Consider the following 22,892-nt stretch of genomic DNA (forward strand, 5'->3'; position numbering starts at 1 on the left):
TTAGAGGTAGGTTCTTTACTCAGAAAGTAGTAAGGGTGTGGAATGCCCTGCCTGCAGCAGTAGTGGACTCGTCAACATTAAGAGCATTCAAATGGTTATTGGATAAACATATGGATGATATTGGAATAGTGTAGATTAGAGAGGCTTTAGATTGGTTTCACTGGTTGGCGCAACATCGAGGGCCGAAGGGCCTGTACTGCGCTGTAATGTTCGATGTTCTATGTTCTATCTGTTACCCTTACCTGGTCTGGCTTATATGTGATCCAGAAGCATAACAATGTGGTTGACTCATGCCCTCCGAAATGATCCACCTAACCACTTATTCAAGGGCAATTAGGGATGGGCAACAAATGCTGGCCCAGCTAGCGACACCCACATCCTGAACGAAGAAAGCTCCTCATTCTTACAGTTCACTCACACAAAAAAGTAAATGCAACATCTGTTATCTTGAGAGAATTAAACCCCATGTACAATGTCCTGTGTTTTTCATTGAGTTACAAAGCACCAGACACTACCATAATGCATCAGGTGAAATTCTACTGATGAGACCCTGAACGAAAATCTTCATAATCCTACTTTATTTCCAGGCCCCATTGATAGATGCACTGTAAACTCAGACTGCAAGTGTGCGCAGACGTAAGTATCATCTGTATTCAATGACAAAGGATGGGACGATCTTGGATCTGGCCTACAGGTGGCAGAGGTTGAACAGATTGCCATTTGTTCTGGAATTCAGCTCCCCTCCAACAGGGAGAGTGAGATGGAGCGTGGCAGCAACGAAGACCAAGAAAAGGATCAGTGCAGTGAAAAAGCCTAGCTTGACTCCAGTCCAAATGTAAATTCAGATCTGCAGTGGGTCTGTTGTTCAGGGTCACGGTTTGCATGTCATCGTGGTGCAGATGGAAGATGAGTGACACACTTTGGGAGCAGTCTAATTGGAGGAGGACACCCCATAATCCCTCAGGGTTGACAGTGCCGAAGGTCTTTGTGAGGTCAAAGGCAGCCATGTACAAGGGTTGGTGCTGTTCCCTGAATGGCTCATGTAGTTGACGTGCAGTGAAGATCATGTCCATTGTGCCCCTTAGTGGGAGGAATCCTCAGTGGGACTCTGGAAGGAGCTCTCCAGCCTCAGGGAGAAGACAATTAAGGAGGACTCTCGTGGTGATCTTCCTTGTTGTCGACCAGCAGGGAAATTCCTCTGTAGTTACTGCAGTCAGATTTATCACCTTTCTGGGAAGTGGTTAAGATTACAGTGTCTCTGAGGTCTCCTGGTATGCCCTCCTTCCAGATAAGGGAAATAATAAGCTTATGCATTCATGCCAGTTATACTTCGCCGCGATGTTTCAGTGCTTCAGTGGAGATCCTGTCCGCACCTAATGCCTTGTTCTTTCGTTATCTATGACATTTTCTACCTCATGGTGGGTTGGGGTTGTGCTGCGATGGTGGTGGGTGGTATGCGGTGAAGACAGAGTCACTATTAAGGAGGTCTTGGAAGTGTTTCTTCCAGCAGGCACTGACTTCATCTGTGTCCTTGATAAGAACCTCTCCGATTTATCTTTCTACTGATTTACCTTTCCAGGAAGAGGTGTAACCACCACCTCGTTCCTCAAGCTGGTCTTCCCCTGACTGCATGTCTCACATAGGGTGCCGGCAGCAAGGTCAAAATGCCTGAGCTCCTGGGCAACGATGGCAGTACACCCCCTGATAAAGGAGCAGCACTCCGAAAGCTTGTGGCTTGTGCTACCAAATAAACCTGTTGGACGTTAACCTGGTGTTGTGAGACTTCTTACTGTGTTTACCCCAGTCCAACGCCGGCATCTCCACATCATGGCTGTTGGGATGTCCATGAGGGTCCTGATGTCCCAGGTCCAAGACTTCATTTTAAAGGACGGAAGATGCTCATGCATGAATTCTTTTAACATGCACACCAGTTACCACACAGGCTTGATGAAGCAAGGTCTAGGTTCAGTGGCTGGGGGAGGGGGGTGAGGGGTGCAGAGGGAGTCCAAGACAACTGGAGACTAGGCTGTGCTGTATTGGCATTGGACGTACAGGCACACATACTCCTACTATCCTCCTCTCTCCTTCCCACAGAAAGTGTAGGAAAAGTGACAACAAATGCTTTGTCATTGGAGTCCTCATCCAGCCCTAATGACTCCACTGCTATCCTGGCCAGCCTCCAATCCTCTTTAAATTTAAATCATCCAAACCTTTGTTGCTTTTAAGCTCATCCATATCAATACTCTCTTGCCCATCACACCCGCCTCCAATAACTTGAACTTGTTGCCAATGCTTAATGCATCAAATTAAAATTTTTACTCTTGAAATGAGATCCGTGCATGTTTTACACTTCTGTGTAGAATCTCATTTATTAGGAAACTGTTGAATCACACATTTTCATCCATTAATTTTAACGGATGAGGAGCACCATTATAAATTCCCAGTATGTACTCCCAACAGTCAAAGGTTTATGTCTGAAGCACACATTTGGAAAGTTAGCCCATGTGTTGAATGTTTGACAGGATTATACAGATATACGTGCGTAAAAAGCTGCATCTTCCAACATATTCACTGTTACCTGTGTGTTTTCTAGATCTTTTAGTACTTTCCACCATTCTGGTGATGATTGGAAAATTAGGAACCACAACTGCCTTTGCCATAGTTTATGTCTACACTGCTGAGTTGTACCCAACTGTGGTAAGAAACATGGGTGTCGGAGTGAGCTCGATGGCCTCCAGGCTGGGCAGCATCATCTCACCTTACATTTTTCATCTTGGTAAGATAAGACGTTTAACTTCCTGTAGAGGTAGAATGTCAGGGAATTTCTTGTATTACCCTGATTCACATAGGCTATTCCCAAATCCATACAATTCATGTGCACTTGGTGTAAATGAAGAGATGAATGAGCCAATGGGTCAGGAATTCCCGGCTGCGTTTGCCCCGAAATCCTGCCCGAGGTCAACGGACCTTTCTGTGGTCCACCCCTCGCCTGTTACGATTCCCATGGCGGGCGGAACGGGAAAATTTGCCCCAATAAATAGAGACAATAAATATGCGGAAGGTACCTGATGGGTGGCACAGTGGTTAGAGCTGCTGCCTCACAGCGCCAGGGACCCAGTTTCGATTCCCAGCTTGGGTCACTTGGAGTTTGCACATTCTCCCCGTGTCTGTATGGGTTTCCTTCCATAATCCAAAGATCTGCAGGTTAGGTGCATTGGCCATGCTAAATTCTCCCTCAGTGTACCCGAACAGGCACTAGACTGCAACGATTCGGGGATTTTCACGGTAACTTCATTACAGTGTGAATGTAAGCCTACTTTTGACTAATAAATAAATTTTTTAAAAGCCTGTCCCTCCTCGGAGCTGCATGTCTCTCACCCAACATCTATTTTTCCGAATCCCACTGTCTGAGGCTAAGGGTGGTGGACTTTGAGTGAAATCTTCATCCCAGGGAATGTTTGTGAAAACTGGTTGGAATTGTTGAAATGATGACATTTTCCATACCAGGGGTAAGTCCCATGGCGGAGGTGGGAGTGCTCCCCTTGCAGAGGCAGGTGAGAATTCATACCGTATCGCACGACATTGGCCTAATTTATTACATAATCGGGGGTTTGCTGTAGTTTTGCACAGCTGGGCAGGCACTGCAATCTGGGTGGCATATTTGAAACTTACCCGCCATTGAAGAAGAAGATTCAGCTCCTGGAAGACCCTGAAGGTGGAAGATCCATGTCATAAATGCTCCACCCATCCACTGCCAAACATGGTGCTCCAGGGTTCGATCGCTGGAGACATCCACCTTCACTTCAGAGTCTCCTGAGCTGCCCCATGCCTTCTGGCACCAAGTCCAACATTCTGAATGCTGTGTTTGTCCAGGTATGTTCTGGACTAGCATGAACGCCCACTGGCTGCTCGGTTGATTGGACAAGCAGTCCAATTCCTGATGGACCTTCATCTGCAATCTGTTAACGGGATGCAAAATAGTTTAATGCTGGCGTCTGGTAGGAATGGCAACCCATTATGATGTGCTGGAACACACATTCCTGCCATCAATTTACACCAGTGGGAAACCAACTTTTTTTAGCACCTGCCATATTGTCTTCCACTACCACTCTGCTTTCCCCCCCACCCCCCAATGCCAACCTGATCTTTTAGCCACCGTGTTTATATAGCTAATCCAGTTCAGTTCTGGTCCATTGTAACCCCACAATGTTAAGACTAGGTCAGGGGGGGCGGGGGGGGGGGGGGGGCGGGGGAGAGGGAGGCGGTGGTGGGGGGAGTTCAGTGATGGTAATGCCATTGAATACTGATTATTAGATTTTCTCTTGCTCGCAATGATCATTGCCTGGCACCAGTGTGGTGCGGGTGTTATTAACAGTATGTGAGTTTGCTCAATTTAGCCCCAGATGGTCATTTCTTTTAGCATAACTTAGCCCTACTTAAGTTATTGGTGCCAACCTGGACCTTCCCATTCCCACTCCATGACAACTCAATCCTTCCTCTTTGAGTTCTTTTCCAACCACGAGGGGATGTCTTAAACACTGTCACAGGGCAGGCAATAGCTAGCAAAACTCATATTCCCGGCTACAGAGGAACTGGAGCTATTCCCATAACTATACTGTCTTTTATTGCTAGTATATTCCTGCTCACTCCCCCGCTTGAATGGATCTGTATAGTAAAATGGTGTGGTCAGCTTGCTCAGCAACCTGGAGATGCTGTCCTCATCCACACATCCTGCAAGAATCTTATACCTGTTTCACAAGTACAAGGGCTGCACCTTCACCCTCTGGATCCTAATGCATGCCTCATTCATATGAATACCCTCCTATCCCTGATCACAGACCAAATGTGAAATACTTATGCCAAGGGGTGTAATTGCCTCCTGTAACAAAGCTCGACTTAAGCTCTTCCAGTCTGCACTGAAGCCTGGTGAAATGCAAACACTTACAGCAGAGGTGGTGGCTCTGGATCATACTGGTGCCTATCAGTCCCCATATGCTACAGCTGCATCACAGCACCTACCCTAACATATTTATTGTATTTTATATACCTGGGCGGTATGGTGACATAGTGGTTAGCACAGCTGCCTCACAGCGCCAGGGACCCGGGTTCAACTCCAGCCTCGGATGACTGTGTGGAATTTGTACGTTCTCCCTGTGTCTGCATGGGTTTCCTCTGGGTGCTCTGGTTTTTTCCTACACTCTGAAGATGCTCAGGTTCATGGATTGGTCATGTTTATTGTACCTTATTGTCAGGGGGATTAGCAGGGTAAATATGTGAGGTTACAGTGACAGGGCCTGGGTGGGATTGTTGTTGATGAAGGTTCAATGGGCCGAATGGCCTCCTTCTGCACTGTAGGGAACCTATGATTCTATTCTATGAAAGTAGCACTTGCTCCCTCACTGAGTCACATTCCCCTCTCACCAGATTCCCAACCTATGTGCTCTGTAGAAACTACATTATATCAAAATGGATTTGATGTAAAAGTTCAGCCTTGCTTTTATGATGGAGGAGGTTCCCAGTTGTAAAACTTACTCCTCTCCCTGCTATTTATTCCTGTTTTCCACCTGGGAAATCTACACAATGAGGACCAATTTCTACCCTTAAAAAGTGTAGGCTGCTTTCAAGCAAATGATTGGCTATTTGCTCAAGCCGAGAGTAGTGGTTTTAATATCACCATCAACAGCAACATTTGTCTACACAGCACCTTTAAGGGGGACAAATGATCTCAAAATGTTTCACAGGACCATTATATAATGCAATTTGACACCAAGTCACATAAGGTGCTTTTGGGGCAGATGACCAAAAGCTAAGTGTTCGAGGTAGGTTTTAAGAAGCCCCTTTGAGGAGGAGAGAAATAGAAAGACAGAGAGGCACAAGGAGGGAGTTCCTAGTGCCGAGCCACTGCAGACATGGTCAGCAAATGCTGAAGTGATCAAAATCAGGGAAGAGCAAGCGATCAAGATTGGAAGAGTGCTGATATATTGCAGTGTTGTAGAGAGTGTGAGATAGAGGGGAGGTGAGGCCACGGAGAGATTTGAAAACGAGTATGATCATTTCAAAATTGGGACATTGACAGACCAAGAGATAATGTAGACCACGGAGATGGCAGATGAATGATACTATGTCATTTGATTTGATTTATTATTGTCACATGTACGAGTATACAGCGAAAAGTATTGTTTCTTGCGTGCTATACAAAGCATACCGTTCATAGAGAAGGAAAGGAGAGAGTGCACAGTGTAGTGTTACAGTCATAGCTAGGGTGTAGAGAAAGATCAACTTAATGAAAGCATTGTTAGAGAGTTTAAAAGAGTTGGAAGAAAGTTTTAGAAGCATAGAATGAGAGTAAAAGATAGAGCTAGAAGGTATACTGGGCACAGCTTGCAAGAAGTCACCTCACTTCAGCACATCTTGTGCAAGTTAGGATACAGGGTTTTGGTTGACGTGAAGTTTTTGGAGGATGGAGATTGGGAGGCTGGTCAAAAATAGCATTGAAATAATCAAATGAAAACATGATAGAGATGAAGATCTCAATTAACAGGTGACCTGAGATGAGGTAGAGACAGAAGATGCCACAGAGGTGAAAAGAGGTGGTGTCGGTGATGAAGAAGATAATTGACTAGAAGCTCATCACGGCCATATTGGGCACAAAGGTTATGAATGGTCTGGTCCAACATTAGAAAGTTGCCAAGGAGAGGAATGGTGTCTGTGCTTATGGAGTGTGTAGCAGGGACCTAAAACAATGGAGGCGATCTTACCAAAAAAGGTTCTAAATGCCAAACTAGCATGAAAATGGGAGAAATTCACACCTTTTTTGGGCGACTTAAAAATCGAATCTTACCTTACAGTGGCAGAAAAATGAGGCCAAACCAGTTTCTCGCCAGCAGGGGGAGTGAGCAGAGCCTAGCTCACCCGAAAGCCAGCTGAAAGCAGCAGAGGGTGCACTTGCACATGCTCAGATCTCTGTGTCCTGTGAATGCATCAACATTTGAAATACAACAAAGGGTGGTTAGTAAATACATGACCTGTGTTACGTGCGTTAGGGACCAGTTCAGAAACTCTTAAGGTACACTATGAAGTTAGCCTAGACTCCGACTATTTTTGATTTTGGCAATAGTGTGAGCATAAGGTGGTTCACTCCAGGTGTGATTCTATTGACACACTAGGAGGCTTTTATAAAAACAAACTTTATTTACCTATTAAAATAATTAAACATGACAAGATACAATCTCTATTAGTTCCAATTTAAGCAATATTTTGCATAGACATAAACTCCTCTTCAAAGTCAGTTCACAAATAGTAGGCTTGCATGCTGGTTTGTAGGCTGCTAGTCCTCAAACCTGCAGAACACTTCTGCAGAGAGATACCTATTTTCTAGCTGTCCCAGATTTCAAACTCCGGAGAGGGAAAGAGAACAACGCTTCTTGCTTCTGGCAGATCCCAGCAGCAACTGCTTGCTTTTCCTCTGTAAGCTTAGCTCCACCCATTCACCATCATAGAATCCCTAGAGTACAGAAGGAGGCCATTTGGCCCACCAAGTCTGTACCTACTGCAATCCCACCCAGGCCCTATTCCCGTAACCCCACACATTTACCCTGCTCATCTCCCTGACATTAGGGTCAATTTAGCATGGCCAATCAACCTAACCTGCACATCTTTGGACTGCGGGAGGAAACCGGTACGCCCGAAAGAAACCAACGCAGACATGGGGAGAATGTGCAAACTCCACACAGACAGTGACCGAGGCCGGAATTGAACCTGGGTCCCTGGCACTGTGAAGCAGCAGTGCTAACCACTGTGCCATTGTGCCTGCCCACACATGACTCTCTCATCAATCAACGAATTAAATCTTACTCTGAAACCCCTGGGGACAACCCAAAAAATAAACAAAACTGTAGTGGCTCAGATTAAAGCGAACACCCTAATATCATGGATCAATTATGCTTCTACATTCTCAGCATGTGAGCTGCCCTGGAGCAGACAAATTGGCACCATAATCAGAGCTGAAGTTTAAAACATTCCCCTCACAAGAAACATGATATAAATACATTTCTTTAAGGCACAGTATTGTCACATATGCAGTGTTTCTGACTTTATGTAAATATGATGATCTTCTCCTAACAGATGCTCTCACAACTTGCTCTGTGCTTTCACAGGTTTTTATTATGAGTTTCTGCCTTATATTCTGATGGGCAGTTTGACAGTGTTTTCAGCATTCTTGGTTCTATTTCTGCCTGAAACACTCAATATTCCTCTCCCTGAAACCATTGACCAGATGCAGAAAATGAAGAGGTATGTCTGCACTGTCTTCATTGAATGAATGTTTCCAGCTATAAAGATGGGAATGGAGGTGGGGGTGGAAGAGGAAAGGGTGCTGGTAAAGTTGGGGTGGGGTCAACATGGGGATAATTCCTGATGCATTTCCATTAACAGGAAGCTTTTCCAATATTGGACAGCCAGTAGAAGTGATTTAGGTCCAAATCAGCATGATTCTGCAGGATTGCCTCACACTGCTAAAGCACCTCCCCTCCCCCCACCGCGCCCCCCCCCTCCCCCACTCCACATACAGTGTCTACCAAGTCATTGGAGGAGCTAGAAGCTCCAAGCCCCAATGACAGGGCCGCGCAAATTCATGTTTCCAATTGAATTAAAGTAATGCATTGCAGATGCTGGAGATCTGAAACAAAAACAGAAAATGCTGAAAAACCTCAGTGTAACTCTTCTGTGTTCCCTGACAAGGGCACCTCAATTTTGAGCTGCCCTCACAGTCGCCCACCCGCCTCAGAAGTGCCCACCTCCCCCAGCAGGGCTGCTGGGCATTCATTGCTGCAGAGTTCTGAGCGGTCCTCCACCTCACTGGACATCCCACCGTGTTTGATTGGATGGGGCCTCCAGAGGTAGCTTCTGCATTGGATGCCGCTGGGAAGGTCCTGAGTGACATCCCTTCACTGCCACATCCATGTTCCTGGCCCAGAATTGAACGCAATGCCGAGGCCCTGATAATCCTGGAAAGAATCTCACCCTTTGATTCAGTCTATTTCTCAGTTTTCTGCTCTGAACAAAAGCTCACAATTATCGAATGCTTTTAATGTAGCCTCTGTTCCAAGGTGCTTCTCTGAGGAGAAAAGGAGCAAATATCTGTCCTTTGTGAGAGAGCTGGAAGAAGTGATCAAGAGCCTGGTTGAAGATGTCTATTTTAAATAGAGGGAGAGAGACAGAGGGCTGGAGGCATTTGGAGAGAGTTTTTCACAGAGCTGTACAATGGTAGCTATTACAGTGTTGAGAAGCAGAGACATCAGGAAAGGGGATCAGGCCCAGGGTCAGGCCCAGGGTGAAGTGAGGATCTAAAGGTAAGAAGATAAGTCTTATTTAAGATCTGAGCTTCTATGAGACCCAGTTCCGTGTAACTCCTGTTAGTGTATTATTGTATTAGACACCATTCCTAATCTTAGGCAATGAGTGCTGATGCAACATTTGGCTGTTGGGGCTCATTTGATTTCCACACATGCACTTTCCAGTGGAGAGAAAGAAAGGCAGAGAGACATATGGAGGGATTCCCCACCAGCCCCCGCTACCCTGTGACTACTCCCCCAGGCCCAGTCCCACAAGACCACTCCCCAAACTGGCCAAACACCTGCACACCACCTCCCCCCCCCCCCCCCCGCCCCCCACTCCCCACCAGCCCAGCCCCTCCCACACCCTAGCACAGGCCATCAATCTCCCACCCTCAACTGGTGGCACCCCAAACTGCCAACACCCATCCCGCAAACTAGCCAACCCTGCAACTCCCGTCCCCGCCCCTGAGTGGCCAAATCTCCCACCACCAATTTACCCTCCCCAACTAACCAAATCCTCAGTCCCCCAATTCCTCCAACTGACCGAGCACCCTACCTGCCGCTTGACCCCCCCCCCCCACCCAATACTGACCAAAGCCCGCACCTCCTTAATGGCTGAATCCCCTACGCCTCAGCACCAGCCCACCTCTCCCATCTGCACAAAACACTTAACCCGCCGAGTGTGAACCCCCACTCCTCAACTGGCTGACTGACTCCACCCTTCCACACCTTCCCAATTGGCCCCTGACTAGTGCAACCCACCCCCCAGCCTTTCCTGCCCCAAATTCCAATCACTTACTGACAAGCTTACCTTCTGCTTGGCTTGAAAGTGCCTGAAAATCAAAATCAAATCAAAATCAAAAACGTTTGGCTTGAAAGTACCTGAACCGGGCAGCACAGTGGCACAGTGGTTAGCACTGCTGCCTCACAGCGCCAGGGACCCGGGTTCGATTCCCGGCTTGGGTCACTGTGTGTATGGAGTCTGCACGTTCTCCCCATGTCTGCGTGGGTTTCCTCCAGGTGCTCCGGTTTCCTCCCACCGTTCGAAAGACGTGCTGGTTAGGTGCATTGTTCATGTTAAATTCTCCCTCAGTGTACCCGAACAGGCACGGGAGTGTGGTGACTCGGGGATTTTCACAGTAGTTTCATTGCAGTGTTAATATAAGCCTACTTGTGACACTAATAAATAAACTTTTAAACTCAGCTTATATGTGGCAGATGTAAGAAAGGGATACAGCTTCCCTCCATCTGATCTAGCAGCGCTGCGCTGCTCAGTTTTTGCCTGGCCTGAATCAGAAGTTCGAGCTAGACAGGTTTGAAAAAATTTCACAGTAAACGAAGTAGCAGCAGAGTGGCAGTCGTCCCCTAATTGCCACTCCGTGGAATTTCACGCCCATTGTATCAGTTATGGTTCAGTTTGCTGATTGTCAGAAGGCTATGGGCTCAAACCCCTGTCCTGGAGACTCAACCAAAGGTGGGATATTCCAGCCGCACTCACCCCAAAACCGGAAAATCCTGCCTGAGGTCAACGGACGCTTGAATGGTCCATTCCCCACCCCACCTTGCTATGATTCCCATGGCGGGTGGAATGGGAAAATCCCCCCTGCAATTCTCTGGTCGTTGTCACCATGCTGTGGACAAACTGTGAGGCCACAATGGCACAATGAGAAAAAAGCAGTGACTGTACTTCATTTACTGCAGAGCATTTATCTGTGCCGTGAGGCTTTGAAAGGCACTGCATGAATGTAAGTCTTAGTTTGATAATTAATAAAGAAAAGTGTTCAAAGAAAAGGAAGAAGTCCCAGTTATTTTTATTCCATGTTGTTCAGAGCAGTGACCAGAGTTTAATGTTTAGTGCTTGAAGACTGCAGAACAATCTTGGAGGTTTGGCAATACCATACAGACCACTGAGGTTAATAGCAGTATTTCCAACAGACGTTCAGATGGTCTACCACGTACATGTGGCAGTGAACTTTTGACGTCCTGATCTATAGATTTCAATATTATAAGTTGAAGCAAATTGAGTTGAAAACAATGAACACTATCCGGAATTCCTGCAATATTTCTTTCAAAACATGTTAATAATTCTTACAAAGAAAATAAGCCTAAGGCATATCAGTTTGGCATGTCTTAATAAGTTAATTCTAACGTATTTCAGCACATTAATTGCTGAATATTGACAGCTTTTACTTGTGCACCCTGTCCACTGAGGTGATCAATCTGAGTTTAGACCATAAGACCATAAGACATAGGAGCAGAATTAGGTCACTCGGCCCATCGAGTCTGCTCCGCCATTCAATCATGGCTGATATTTTTTTCATCCCCATTCTCCTGCCTTTTCCCCATAACCCCTGGTCCCCTTATTAATCAAGAACCTATCTATCTCTGTCTTAAAGACATTCAATGACCTGGCCCCACAGCCTTCTGCGGCAAAGAGTTCAACAGATTCACCACTCTCTGGCTGAAGAAATTCCTCCTCATCTCTGTTTTAAAGGATCATCCCTTTAACCTGAGGTTGTGCCCTCTGGTTCTAGATTTTCCTACAAGTGGAAACATCCTTTCTATGTCCACTCTATCCAGGCCTCGCAGTATCTTGTAAGTTTCAATAAGATCCCCCCTCATCCTTTTAAATTCCAACGAGTACAGATCCAGAGTCCTCAACTGTTCCTCATACGACAAGCTCTTTATTCCAGGGATCATTCTTGTGAACCTCCTCTGGACCCTTTCCAAGGTCAGCACATCTTTCCTTAGATACGGGGCCCAAAACTGCTCACAATACTCCAAATGGGGTCTGACCAGAGCCTTATACAGCCTCAGAAGTACATCCCTGCTCTTGTATTCTAGCCCTCTCGACATGAATGCTAACATTGCATTTGCCTTCCTAACTGCCGACTGAACCTGCATGTTAACCTTAAGAGAATCTTGAACAAAGACTCCCAAATCCTTTTGTGCTTCTGATATCCTAAGCATTTCCCCATTTAGAAAATAGTCTATGCCTCCATTCCTCCTTCCAAAGCTTGATTGAAAGGTGCCGATCTCAGGTACAAAGCTTATATTCCCATCTTACCTGACATCCCCGCATGCTTTAATTCTTAGCAATCATAAGAACATAAGAACATAAGAAATAGGAGCAGGAGTAGGCCATCTAGCCCCTCGAGCCTGCCCCGCCATTCAATAAGATCATGGCTGATCTGACGTGGATCAGTACCACTTACCCGCCTGATCCCCATAACCCTTAATTCCCTTACCGATCAGGAATCCATCCATCCGCGCTTTAAACATATTCAGCGAGGTAGCCTCCACCACCTCAGTGGGCAGAGAATTCCAGAGATTCACCACCCTCTGGGAGAAGAAGTTCCTCCTCAACTCTGTCTTAAACCGACCCCCCTTTATTTTGAGGCTGTGTCCTCTAGTTTTAACTTCCTTACTAAGTGGAAAGAATCTCTCCGCCTCCACCCTATCCAGCCCCCGCATTATCTTATAAGTCTCCATAAGATCCCCCCTCATCCTTCTAAACTCCAACGAGTACAAACCCAATCTCCTCAGCCTCTCCTCATAATCCAAACCCCTCATCTCCGGTATCAACCTGGTGAACCTTCTCTGCACTCCCTCCAATGCCAATATATCCTTCCTCATATAAGGGGACCAATACTGCACACAGTATTCCAGCTGCGGCCTCACCAATGCCCTGTACAGGTGCATCAAGACATCCCTGCTTTTATATTCTATCCCCCTCGCAATATAGGCCAACATCCCATTTGCCTTCTTGATCACCTGTTGTACCTGCAGACTGGGCTTTTGCGTCTCATGCACAAGGACCCCCAGGTCCCTTTGCACGGTAGCATGTTTTAATTTGTTTCCATTGAGATAGTAATCCCATTTGTTATTATTTCCTCCAAAGTGTATAACCTCGCATTTCTCAACGTTATACTCCATTTGCCATATCCTCGCCCACTCACTCAGCCTGTCCAAATCTCTCTCTGCAGATCTTCTCCGTCCTCCACACGATTCACTTTTCCACTTATCTTTGTGTCGTCTGCAAACTTCGTTACCCTACACTCCGTCCCCTCCTCCAGATCATCTATATAAATGGTAAACAGTTGCGGCCCGAGTACCGAACCCTGCGGCACGCCACTAGTTACCTTCCTCCAACCGGAAAAACACCCATTTATTCCGACTCTTTGCTTCCTGTCGGATAGCCAGTCCCCAATCCACTTTAACACACTACCCCCAACTCCGTGTGCCCTAATCTTCTTCAGCAGCCTTTTATGGAGCACCTTATCAAACGCCTTTTGGAAATCCAAAAACACCGCATCCACCGGTTCTCCTCCATCAACCGCCCTAGTCACATCTTCATAAAAATCCAACATGTTCGTCAAGCACGACTTTCCCCTCATGAATCCATGCTGCGTCTGATTGATCGAACCATTTCTATCCAGATGCCCTGCTATCTCCTCTTTAATAATGGATTCCAGCATTTTCCCTACTACAGACGTTAAGCTGACCGGCCTATAGTTACCCGCCTTTTGTCTCCTTCCTTTTTTAAACAGCGGCGTAACATTAGCCGTTTTCCAATCAACCGGCACTACCCCAGAATGCAACGAGTTTTGATAAATAATCACTAACGCATCCACTATTACCTCTGACATTTCTTTCAATACCCTGGGATGCATTCCATCCGGACCCGGGGACTTGTCCACCTTCAGTCCCATTAGTCTACCCAGCACTGCCTCTCTGGTAACATTAATCGTATTAAGTATTTCTCCTGCTGCCAACCCTCTATCGTTAATATTTGGCATACTATTTGTGTCCTCCACCGTGAAGACCGACACAAAAAACTTATTTAAAGACTCAGCCATATCCTCATTTCCCACTATTAACTCCCCCCTCTCGTCCTCCAAGGGTCCAACATTCACTCTAGCCACTCTATTCCTTTTTATATATTTATAAAAACTTTTACTATCATTTTTTATATTAATTGCTAGCCTAGCTTCATAGTCTATCCTTCCTTTCTTTATCGCTTTCTTAGTCTCTCTTTGTTGTTTCTTAAATTTTTCCCAATCACTTGTTTCTCCACTATTTTTGGCCACTCTGTACGCAGCTGTTTTTATTTTAATACTCTCCTTTATTTCCTTCGTTATCCACGGCTGGTTCTCCCTTTTCTTACAATCCTTGTTTTTTGCTGGAATATATTTTTGCTGAGAACTGAAAAGGATCTCCTTAAAAATCCTCCACTGTTCCTCAGCTATCCTACCTGCCAGCCTGCTCTCCCAGTCTACCTTAGCCAATTCATCCCTCATCCTATCATATTTCCCTCTGTTCAAACAGAGAACACTGGTTTGAGACCAAACTTTCTCCTCTTCCATCTGAATCAGAAATTCGACCATATTGTGGTCACTAGACCCAAGAGGGTCCTTCACAATAAGATCCTTAATTCTACCTACCTCGTTACACAATACCAGATCCAAAATAGCTCGTTCCCTCGTCGGTTCCGTAACATGCTGTTCAAGGAAACTATCCCGACAGCATTCTAAGAACTCTTCCTCCATTCCACCCTTACCGACTTGAGTCTGCCAGTCAATGTGCATGTTGAAGTCCCCCATGATTATTGCCGTTCCGTTTTTACACGCATCCCTTATCTGCTTGTTTATAGCCCTCCCCACCTCAACATTATTATTTGGGGGCCTATATACCACACCTACTAGTGTCTTTCTCCCTCTACTATTCCTCATCTCTACCCATAACGATTCCACGTTTTGTTCCTCAGAGCCTATGTCATCCCTCAGTACTACCCTGATATTATCTCTTATTAATAGCGCGACCCCACCACCTTTTCCTTCCTGTCTATTCTTCCTAAACGCCTGATACCCCTGGATATTCATCTCCCAGTCCTGGTCACCTTTCAGCCACGTTTCTGTAATGGCCACTAGATCGTACCCACTTGTGCTGATTTGCACCATCAACTCATTCACCTTGTTCCGAATGCTTCGTGCATTCAGGCAAAGTGTCCTTATTCCAGCTTTTATCTGGACCCGCTTTGATGAGTCGCGAACACCCTCTCCCTCTACTCCCTTATCTAAATTACCGCCTTCATTCACTTCAATCTGTGGCTTAGTAATGCATTGGTACATTGGCAACCTTCATTGTCATATCAGCTGACCCTAAACCTTTTTGAATTACTCAAATAAAATCAATCTGTTATGAAATAAGTGATTGTGTCTAAAGAAAGGAAGGTGACAAAAAAATCAGCTGATGTTCATTATTTATGATGGGTTTTTTTATCTGATTGCAGGTTCAAATGTAGAAGCACTGACAAAAATCACTATCGTTTTTATAAAAATGGAACAGCTGGAGAAGCCAGTATGGTAATCAGTAAGATGGAGGAAATTTAACCCAGCCCTGACCCCAGATCAATGGAGAAATGGACAAGGAATCGATTTTTTCCAGTTGATGTCACAGACTAACATCACTATGAAATTGAAATATATATAGCAATACAATCAAAATACTCAGGGACCATTGTTAAATATTCATATCAACGGGACACTGCACCAGTTCATGTTTCTTACATTTTCTCACTTCCATTTGGAAACATCTGGGATATTTGTGTGTAACGCAAAACTTGGTGTCACGGATAGGCTAAAATTGTTATGGAGTCAATTTTGATCTTTGGACAATAGACCAATTTGGATAATAGACCAGCACACTGGCCAACTGGTATGTCGCCCATAACTGCAGTGAAGCAGTGGTTGTAATCCTGAGGTGCTAACCTCATTAAAATCCAGTCACTGCACTCTCGGGGCACCACAAGCCATCCCAATGTTGCTCCCAGGATTGAGGCCTCCAGTAATTCAGCTGGCCTGGCTGCCAGCAAGGTGCTGGGAGTTGGGACACAGTCAGAGGGTGACGTCTCAGGATGTGACCAGCTCAGATTATTTTTGAGGAAACTGAAGGGGGAAATCCTGCTCCCCTGCAACCAACAAAAATAACGGCAGACTTATCTTGACTGGACCTCATCAGCTCCCATCTCCCACAGAGCTGCTGGATCTGTGCACAGCAAATCGTCTGACCTGTTCTAACCTAAGTTTGTAATTCTTGAAGCCTCAATTGACACATTAAAAAGGGCATGCCACCAATAGCACAACATCGTGGGCCAAAGGGCCTGTTCTGTGCTGTACTGTTCTATGTTCTATAACAAGTGGAGGATTTGGGCTTTCAGTAATTAGTGCCATTCAAAATATCACTGGTCTATTCATTCTTATTAATGGAGCAGTAGACAATGTAACCCATTTTGGGTGCATCACTATTTTAGTGCCTGCAATCCTCCTCCTCCTTCAGACACCAGGTCCTAAGAGGGCGTTGGTGACCATGGATGTCCATTAGATTGGTCCGTGATTATTCTTGGCAATGTACTGCAGTGGTTTACCATTGCCTTCAGTGCCTGCAAGAGAAGGGAAAATTCACTCCATATTTTCATATCCTCCCTCTGGTTTCCTTCCCAGGAAGGTCAATTTTGTCAAACATCATAAACCAAACACCAGCAGCAAACCAGTGCCTTCCTTTGAGCTGTTACTGTCAGCTATTCTCATCAACTGTTACTCCCGTTCCATTCTTTTCACTGTATCCCAGTACATGTGACAATATTAAATCAAATCAAATCAAATTAAATTCACTAACTTGATCCCAAACTCCCACTGCTGGAATTAAATGTGGAATAGATAAAGGAAGGAGAAATTTAAAATCAGCAACAGGGATTTGGACTGAAATTGGGAGATAGTTGCACTTGAAATATCTCAAAATTGGAGAAGCGGAGGAGGAGGTGATCAAATTAATCTGACCAAGAGTCATAGAGTTTTACTGCATAGAAAGCAGCTTTTTGACCCATCATGTCTGTGATGAAATTATAAAGAATAACAAATATAGACCAGATCTTCCAGACTCTGGATAATTGGAGACTAGATGTATCCGTCAAAATCTGCAAGGGACCAGGGAAATTCTCGGAGGTCCCAATGAGAATTGGCCCTGAAGTTTGAACTTCAAATGGGTAATTCTGCTGCTCCCTGGAACCTCTGAGAAAGGCTCCAACTCGGGGTTAGAGTCAGAAACGTTGGACAGTTCTGACTTACCTGGATAGCTACCCAGGAAATGTCAGACTAAAACCTAGTCCGATATCTGGGTAACTATACAACTGACCCTCCAATCACACACACTACTCCCTTGACCCCCAAGTCCTCTTCAATCCCTGACTCCCACCACCCCACAACTCCCCCACATGACCATCTGATTCCCCCACCCCATCCTGAGCTAACCTTATCATCCGACCTTACCCTAACCCTTCCCCCAACCTGACGTGACCTCAGTATCCCACTATCCCCACCAATCCGACCTCGCCCTACCTCACTCACCCTAATCCCTTATCCACCTCTCCCTGTACCCACACTACCTCCTCACCCATTTACACTAGTCGCCCTTCCACCTCACCTACCCAAGTCCCTTACACACTCTTAATGTCTGTCCATAGCTTTTGAAAGAAAATTTGGGGTACTTAAACAATTTACTTACTTACTTACTTTACAGCAGCTAGTGTCACAAAAATAGGGTGAGGCTTTGGATCAGAGTCACTCTGTTGCTGTCTCCGAGGTTTCCTGCACTGATTGTGTTCTGTGCGATCTCCCATTGAAAGGTTACCCAGAAAAATTGGAGGAAGGTATTTTTATCTTATCAGGTTCGGGAATAAAGGTTTCAAACCACAATGGAAGATTTGGGCCACTGGACTTGTGACTAATGAAATATAGATTATTTTCTTAGTGTCACATGCAAATGTTATTTGTGATCATATGGTTAAATGAACACAATTCCATTCGCCAACAGTCACATATCTTAACGCCCCCATGTTACTGACCATCATCAGAGTCATCTTTGCAACGATGTTGAAATAAAATAAAAAGTACCAAAAAACATTCTAAATTGGCTTTGTAAATCATACTGTCCCAATTGCATGCAAAAGTCAAAAAATCCATCCCCAGACATCCCTGCAGGAATTCCTCAGGGTAAGTGTCCTCGATCCAACCTTCTCCAGTTACACCATCAATGACTTTTCCTCCGTCATAAGTTCAGAAGTGATGATGTTTGCTGATGATTGTACACTTGCTCCGTGTCACTCAGAAGAAGCACAGGTCCATAAGCAGCAAGATCTGGGCAACATTCAGGTTTGTGGTGACAATTAGCAGGCAACATTCATGTCACGCAAGTCCCAGACAATGATCATCACCAGCAAGAGAGTATCTAATCTCCCCTTGACATTCAATGGCATCGCTGAATACCCCAGCATCATCATCCTGGCAGCTAGCATTGTCCAGAAATTTAACTTAACTGGGCCAGCTATATAAATGCCGTGGATACAAAAGCAAGTCAGAGACTGGAAATTCTGCAGTGAGTGGCTCATCTACTGACTCTCCAAAGCCTGTCAACCATATACAAGGGGCGAGGGGAATACACTCCACATTCCTGGATGAGTGTGGTTCCTAAGGCACTCAAGAAGCTTGACACTATCCAGGACAAAGCAGCCTGCATGATCAGCATGCCATCCATCACCTGAAGTATTCATGCCGTCTACCACCAAGGCAGTGCCAGAGATGTGCACCATTTGCAAGATGTACTGCAGCAACTTGTCAAGGCTCCTTCAACAGTTTCTTCCAAATCCATGAGATCGACTTACCTAGAAGGACAAAGGTAGCAGATACATGAGACCACCAGTATTTGCATGTTTGCCCCCAAAAGCCACACACCATCCTGACTTAAAACTGTGGGCGGGATTTTACCGGCACATCCACCCGAGGTTCGTGCAATCCCACCCGAGGCCAACGGAGAATGTCGTTCTCCGAGCCTCGCCCATCCCCGGAATCAGGGCGGGTGTGCCGGTAAAATTCCAGCCTATATGCTTCTTTGCTGTTACTATTGTGAGTTGAAAATCCAGGAACTCCTTCACAGCACTACCATACTTTACCCTCCATCAGATAAACTGTAGTGATTTGTGAAGGCAGCTCACCACTGCTTTCTCAAGGTGGGGGGGCAACCAGGGATGATCAACAAATGCTGGCCTTGTTCTTGTCCCTTGAAAGTAGAAAATATAGAAATGTGTGAAAATAGATTGTTGGACTGCTGTTCCACCCCACCCACCTTCGTAGACTGGTATTCAGCACCTATGATAGCAGCTTTCTGAGCTTTCATGCTAACAAGATGAGCTCGATAGAAGTGTTAGCTTTCACTGCAGCAGTCAAATGTTAGATAACTTCTGCTTGTCCAACAATGAAGCTGAGATATCAGCCATCAAATTCTGCTTCAGGCTTGGATCCACAAGTCTGTTAATGGAAATAACATCACTTTTCCATGGGAAAGAATTGGCTCCAAACTCTGCACAAAGCCCTGTGCATTGTTGGTGCTGGACTCCTTCACTCTGCTTAACAGTGACCACAAACTTTCTGACAGGCCTGACAATCCACCGAGCACTTCAGTGCATCACCGTGTCCTGTCAGTGAGAGGGAAGAATAGCAGTGGGTGTGGTGTGATGTGTCTGGTGATGAGGCAGTCATGGTTGATTAGCTGTTGATGCTGTGACTGGGAGGCTTGCAGCAAGGCTGCATGTGGAAGATGAGGTATTATTACTTCATGGGGTGTGGACATTGGCGGCAAGGCCAGCATTGACTGACCAATCCCCAAATTCCCCGTGAGAAGATGATGGTGAACTGTGGCCTTGAACACACTTGAGTGGCCTGCTGAGCTATTTCAGAGGACATTTAAAATACAACCACAATGCCATGCGTTTGCAGCTGCTGTTATATTTTGTGTGGTGAATGGGAGCAATGGTAGAAATAACATCTGAAGATGCATTTACACTCCATTACCATGCATTAATGTCATGATAAATGGCAGAACCATAAAGGGTGTAGATACGCAGAGGGATCTGGGTGTGCAAGTCCACAGATCCTTGAAAGTGACGTCACAGGTGGAGAAGGTGGTGAAGAAGGCATATGGAATGCTTGCCTTTATAGGACGGGGCATAGAGTATAAAAGTTGGGGTCTGATGTTGCCGATGTATAGAACGTTGGTTCGGCCGCATCTGGAATACTGCGTCCAGTTCTGGTCGCCACACTACCAGAAGGATGTGGAGGCTTTGGAGAGAGTACAGAGGAGGTTTACCAGGATGTTACCTGGTATGGAGGGGCTTAGTTATGAGGAGAGATTGGGTAAACTGGGGTTGTTCTCCCTGGAAAGACGGAGGATGAGGGGAGACTTAATAGAGGTGTATAAAATTATGAAAGGCATAGATAGGGTGAACGGTGGGAAGCTTTTCCCCAGGTCGGTGGTGACGTTCACGAGGGGTCATAGGTTCAAGGTGAAGGGGGGGAGGTTTAACACAGATATCAGGCGGACATATTTTACACAGAGGGTGGTGGGGGCCTGGAATGCGCTGCCAGGCAAGGTGGTGGAGGCGGACACACTGGGAACGTTTAAGACTTATCTAGACAGCCATATGAACGGAGTGGGAACGGAGGGATACAAAAGAATGGTCTAGTTTGGACCAGGGAGCGGCGCGGGCTTGGAGGGCCGAAGGGCCTGTTCCTGTGCTGTATTGTTCTTTGTTCTTTGAATGTCTAACAGCACTGCATCTACATTCTTGGGAATACATTGCTGACATTACCTGCCACAACTATTTGCTCCCACTGCCTGCAGAGATTTGTATTAAAGGCCTCCTGGTCCTTCTTAGATAGAAGACATTTGTCATCCCACGAACTTCCTTGACTGAGTCTCCAGCACAGCATGATAAAAGTTTGAAGTCCTCTGTCTGTCAAGCTGTTATTCAATAATCCCCCCAGACCATAGGGGCGATTCTCCCAGCCGACTGTGCTGCTTTTGCAGTGCAGGAGGCTGGGAGCCTCAAACGGAGACCATTTTGCGGGTTCCCCACTGAGCGCCACGGCCTCCGTGAGTCTCCAGCAGCTGGATTTCCGCCACCTGCATCAGGACTGGGCGCAGGGTTGTATAATTTATATAAATCATAATTTAAATATATTTAACATATCATTAGCGGGCCCGAGGCTGAAGTCTCAAAATAGAGGCCCCCCCCCAGGAGGTTGGGGTGATGGGGGGGTGCCCACTGGGCATTGCCAACTTGGCAGTGCCAGCCTGGCCCCCTGGCACTGCCTAAGAGGCAAAGTGGCAATGCGCATCGGGCAGTTCCATGGGGACGGGACGGAGGTCGGGGCTGGCACCAAACATGTCCAGGAGGCCAGCAATCGGGCCATGGGAGGGGGGGAAATCGCAAGGCCAGTGGTAAGAACAAAGAACAATACAGCACAGGAACAGGCCCTTCGGCCCTCCAAGCCCGCGCCGCTCCCCGGTCCAGGATTGAATCCTGAATCCAGGATCCCCGCCCAATTTTCCAGCCTATCTACATACCAATATCCTATCCACCGAGCTGTCCCTCACAGCTACGATGCTTTGTTCATTACAACCTATTAACTCACCCCCACCCCCCCATTCCAGACCATGTGATCTCCAGGGAGAGGCGAAAACCCAGAGTGAAAAACCCCAGGGCCAATATGGGGAAAAAAAAAATCTGGGAAATTCCTCTCCGACCCCCTGAGGCGATCGAAACGAGTCCAGGAGATCACAATGGCCCTGATCGGAAAATGCTTCCCAACCCTAGTCATTTCCACTTCCACGAACACCATATGAATTCCCTGCCCCCGAGACAGGTTCCCAACTATCCGCAGTAAGGGGTCATGGGGCTGGCCAGCGATCGAGCTAGCCAGCAATCGGGACGCCAGCAATGCGGGGCCATTGCACATGCGCTGATCTCGGCGCTGACAGATTGGTGCATGCACAGTGGCCCACTCAGTGCTATGCTGCCGGCCTCTCCAGCCCACTGAGTTTTCATGAGATTCAAGCTAGTGCATTCTGTGAAGCACAGAATGTGGAAGATTCATTTTGAAACTCACACTGAAAAAACCAGCGTGATTTACTCCAGTTTTTAGCACAAATCGGACACTTAGAATTTTTTTGGAAACATGAGGATTTATACTGAACAGTCTGGCTTTCACTGCTCTGCTCCCTTTCAGTTTGTAAAACCTCACTTTCTAATCTTCATGGGTTAACGTCTTTTAAAATCACAATTATATTGGCGTTTGTGTGCAAAGATCCTGTTGGACTTATCCATGCGTACATCCTGATGATGCGCTGACTCTCAGTCGTTGCTTGTGTTCCACATGATGCTGCAATGCTCAATGTACAGAAGAGGCTTTCTCAATGATGACCAACATTTGGAGATGAGAGGAACAGCGAACAGGCTAAAAGCAGAACTCCAGATTTACATCAGTTTCTCAGATGAATGGAAAGGAACTTATTCTCAGTTCTGGAGGAACAAAAGACTTCTGAATAACACCAGGAGTGGACAAAAGCATAAACACTAATTGTTCCCATGGTGGGTGTGGAATGGTTTTAATTCTGGATACTATTTATAGTTGTTACTGATAATTACATCTAATTAATGAAGTT

At 46.0% G+C, this 22,892-nt stretch overlaps 1 protein-coding gene across 2 annotated transcripts in view; it reads left to right on the forward strand.

Moving 5' to 3' along the window:
• LOC144505061 (organic cation/carnitine transporter 2-like) overlaps window positions 1–16,171 on the forward strand; it is an 89,256-nt gene extending 73,085 nt beyond the window's left edge. Inside the window, exons 8-10 of one of the 2 annotated variants that reach the window (XM_078230805.1) lie at window positions 2,594–2,776; window positions 8,157–8,292; window positions 15,628–16,171. In XM_078230805.1, coding sequence (XP_078086931.1) covers window positions 2,594–2,776; window positions 8,157–8,292; window positions 15,628–15,727 — 419 coding nt within the window. In that variant the 3' untranslated portion in view covers window positions 15,728–16,171. Of the gene's footprint in view, window positions 1–2,593; window positions 2,777–8,156; window positions 8,293–9,094; window positions 9,189–15,627 lie in introns of those variants that run through there. The other variant, XM_078230806.1, reaches the window with a different exon arrangement.
• Window positions 16,172–22,892: the final 6,721 nt, after the last annotated feature.

Source organism: Mustelus asterias, chromosome 16 (genome assembly GCF_964213995.1).
Source record: "Mustelus asterias chromosome 16, sMusAst1.hap1.1, whole genome shotgun sequence".
NCBI classification, from domain to species: Eukaryota; Metazoa; Chordata; class Chondrichthyes; order Carcharhiniformes; family Triakidae; genus Mustelus; species Mustelus asterias.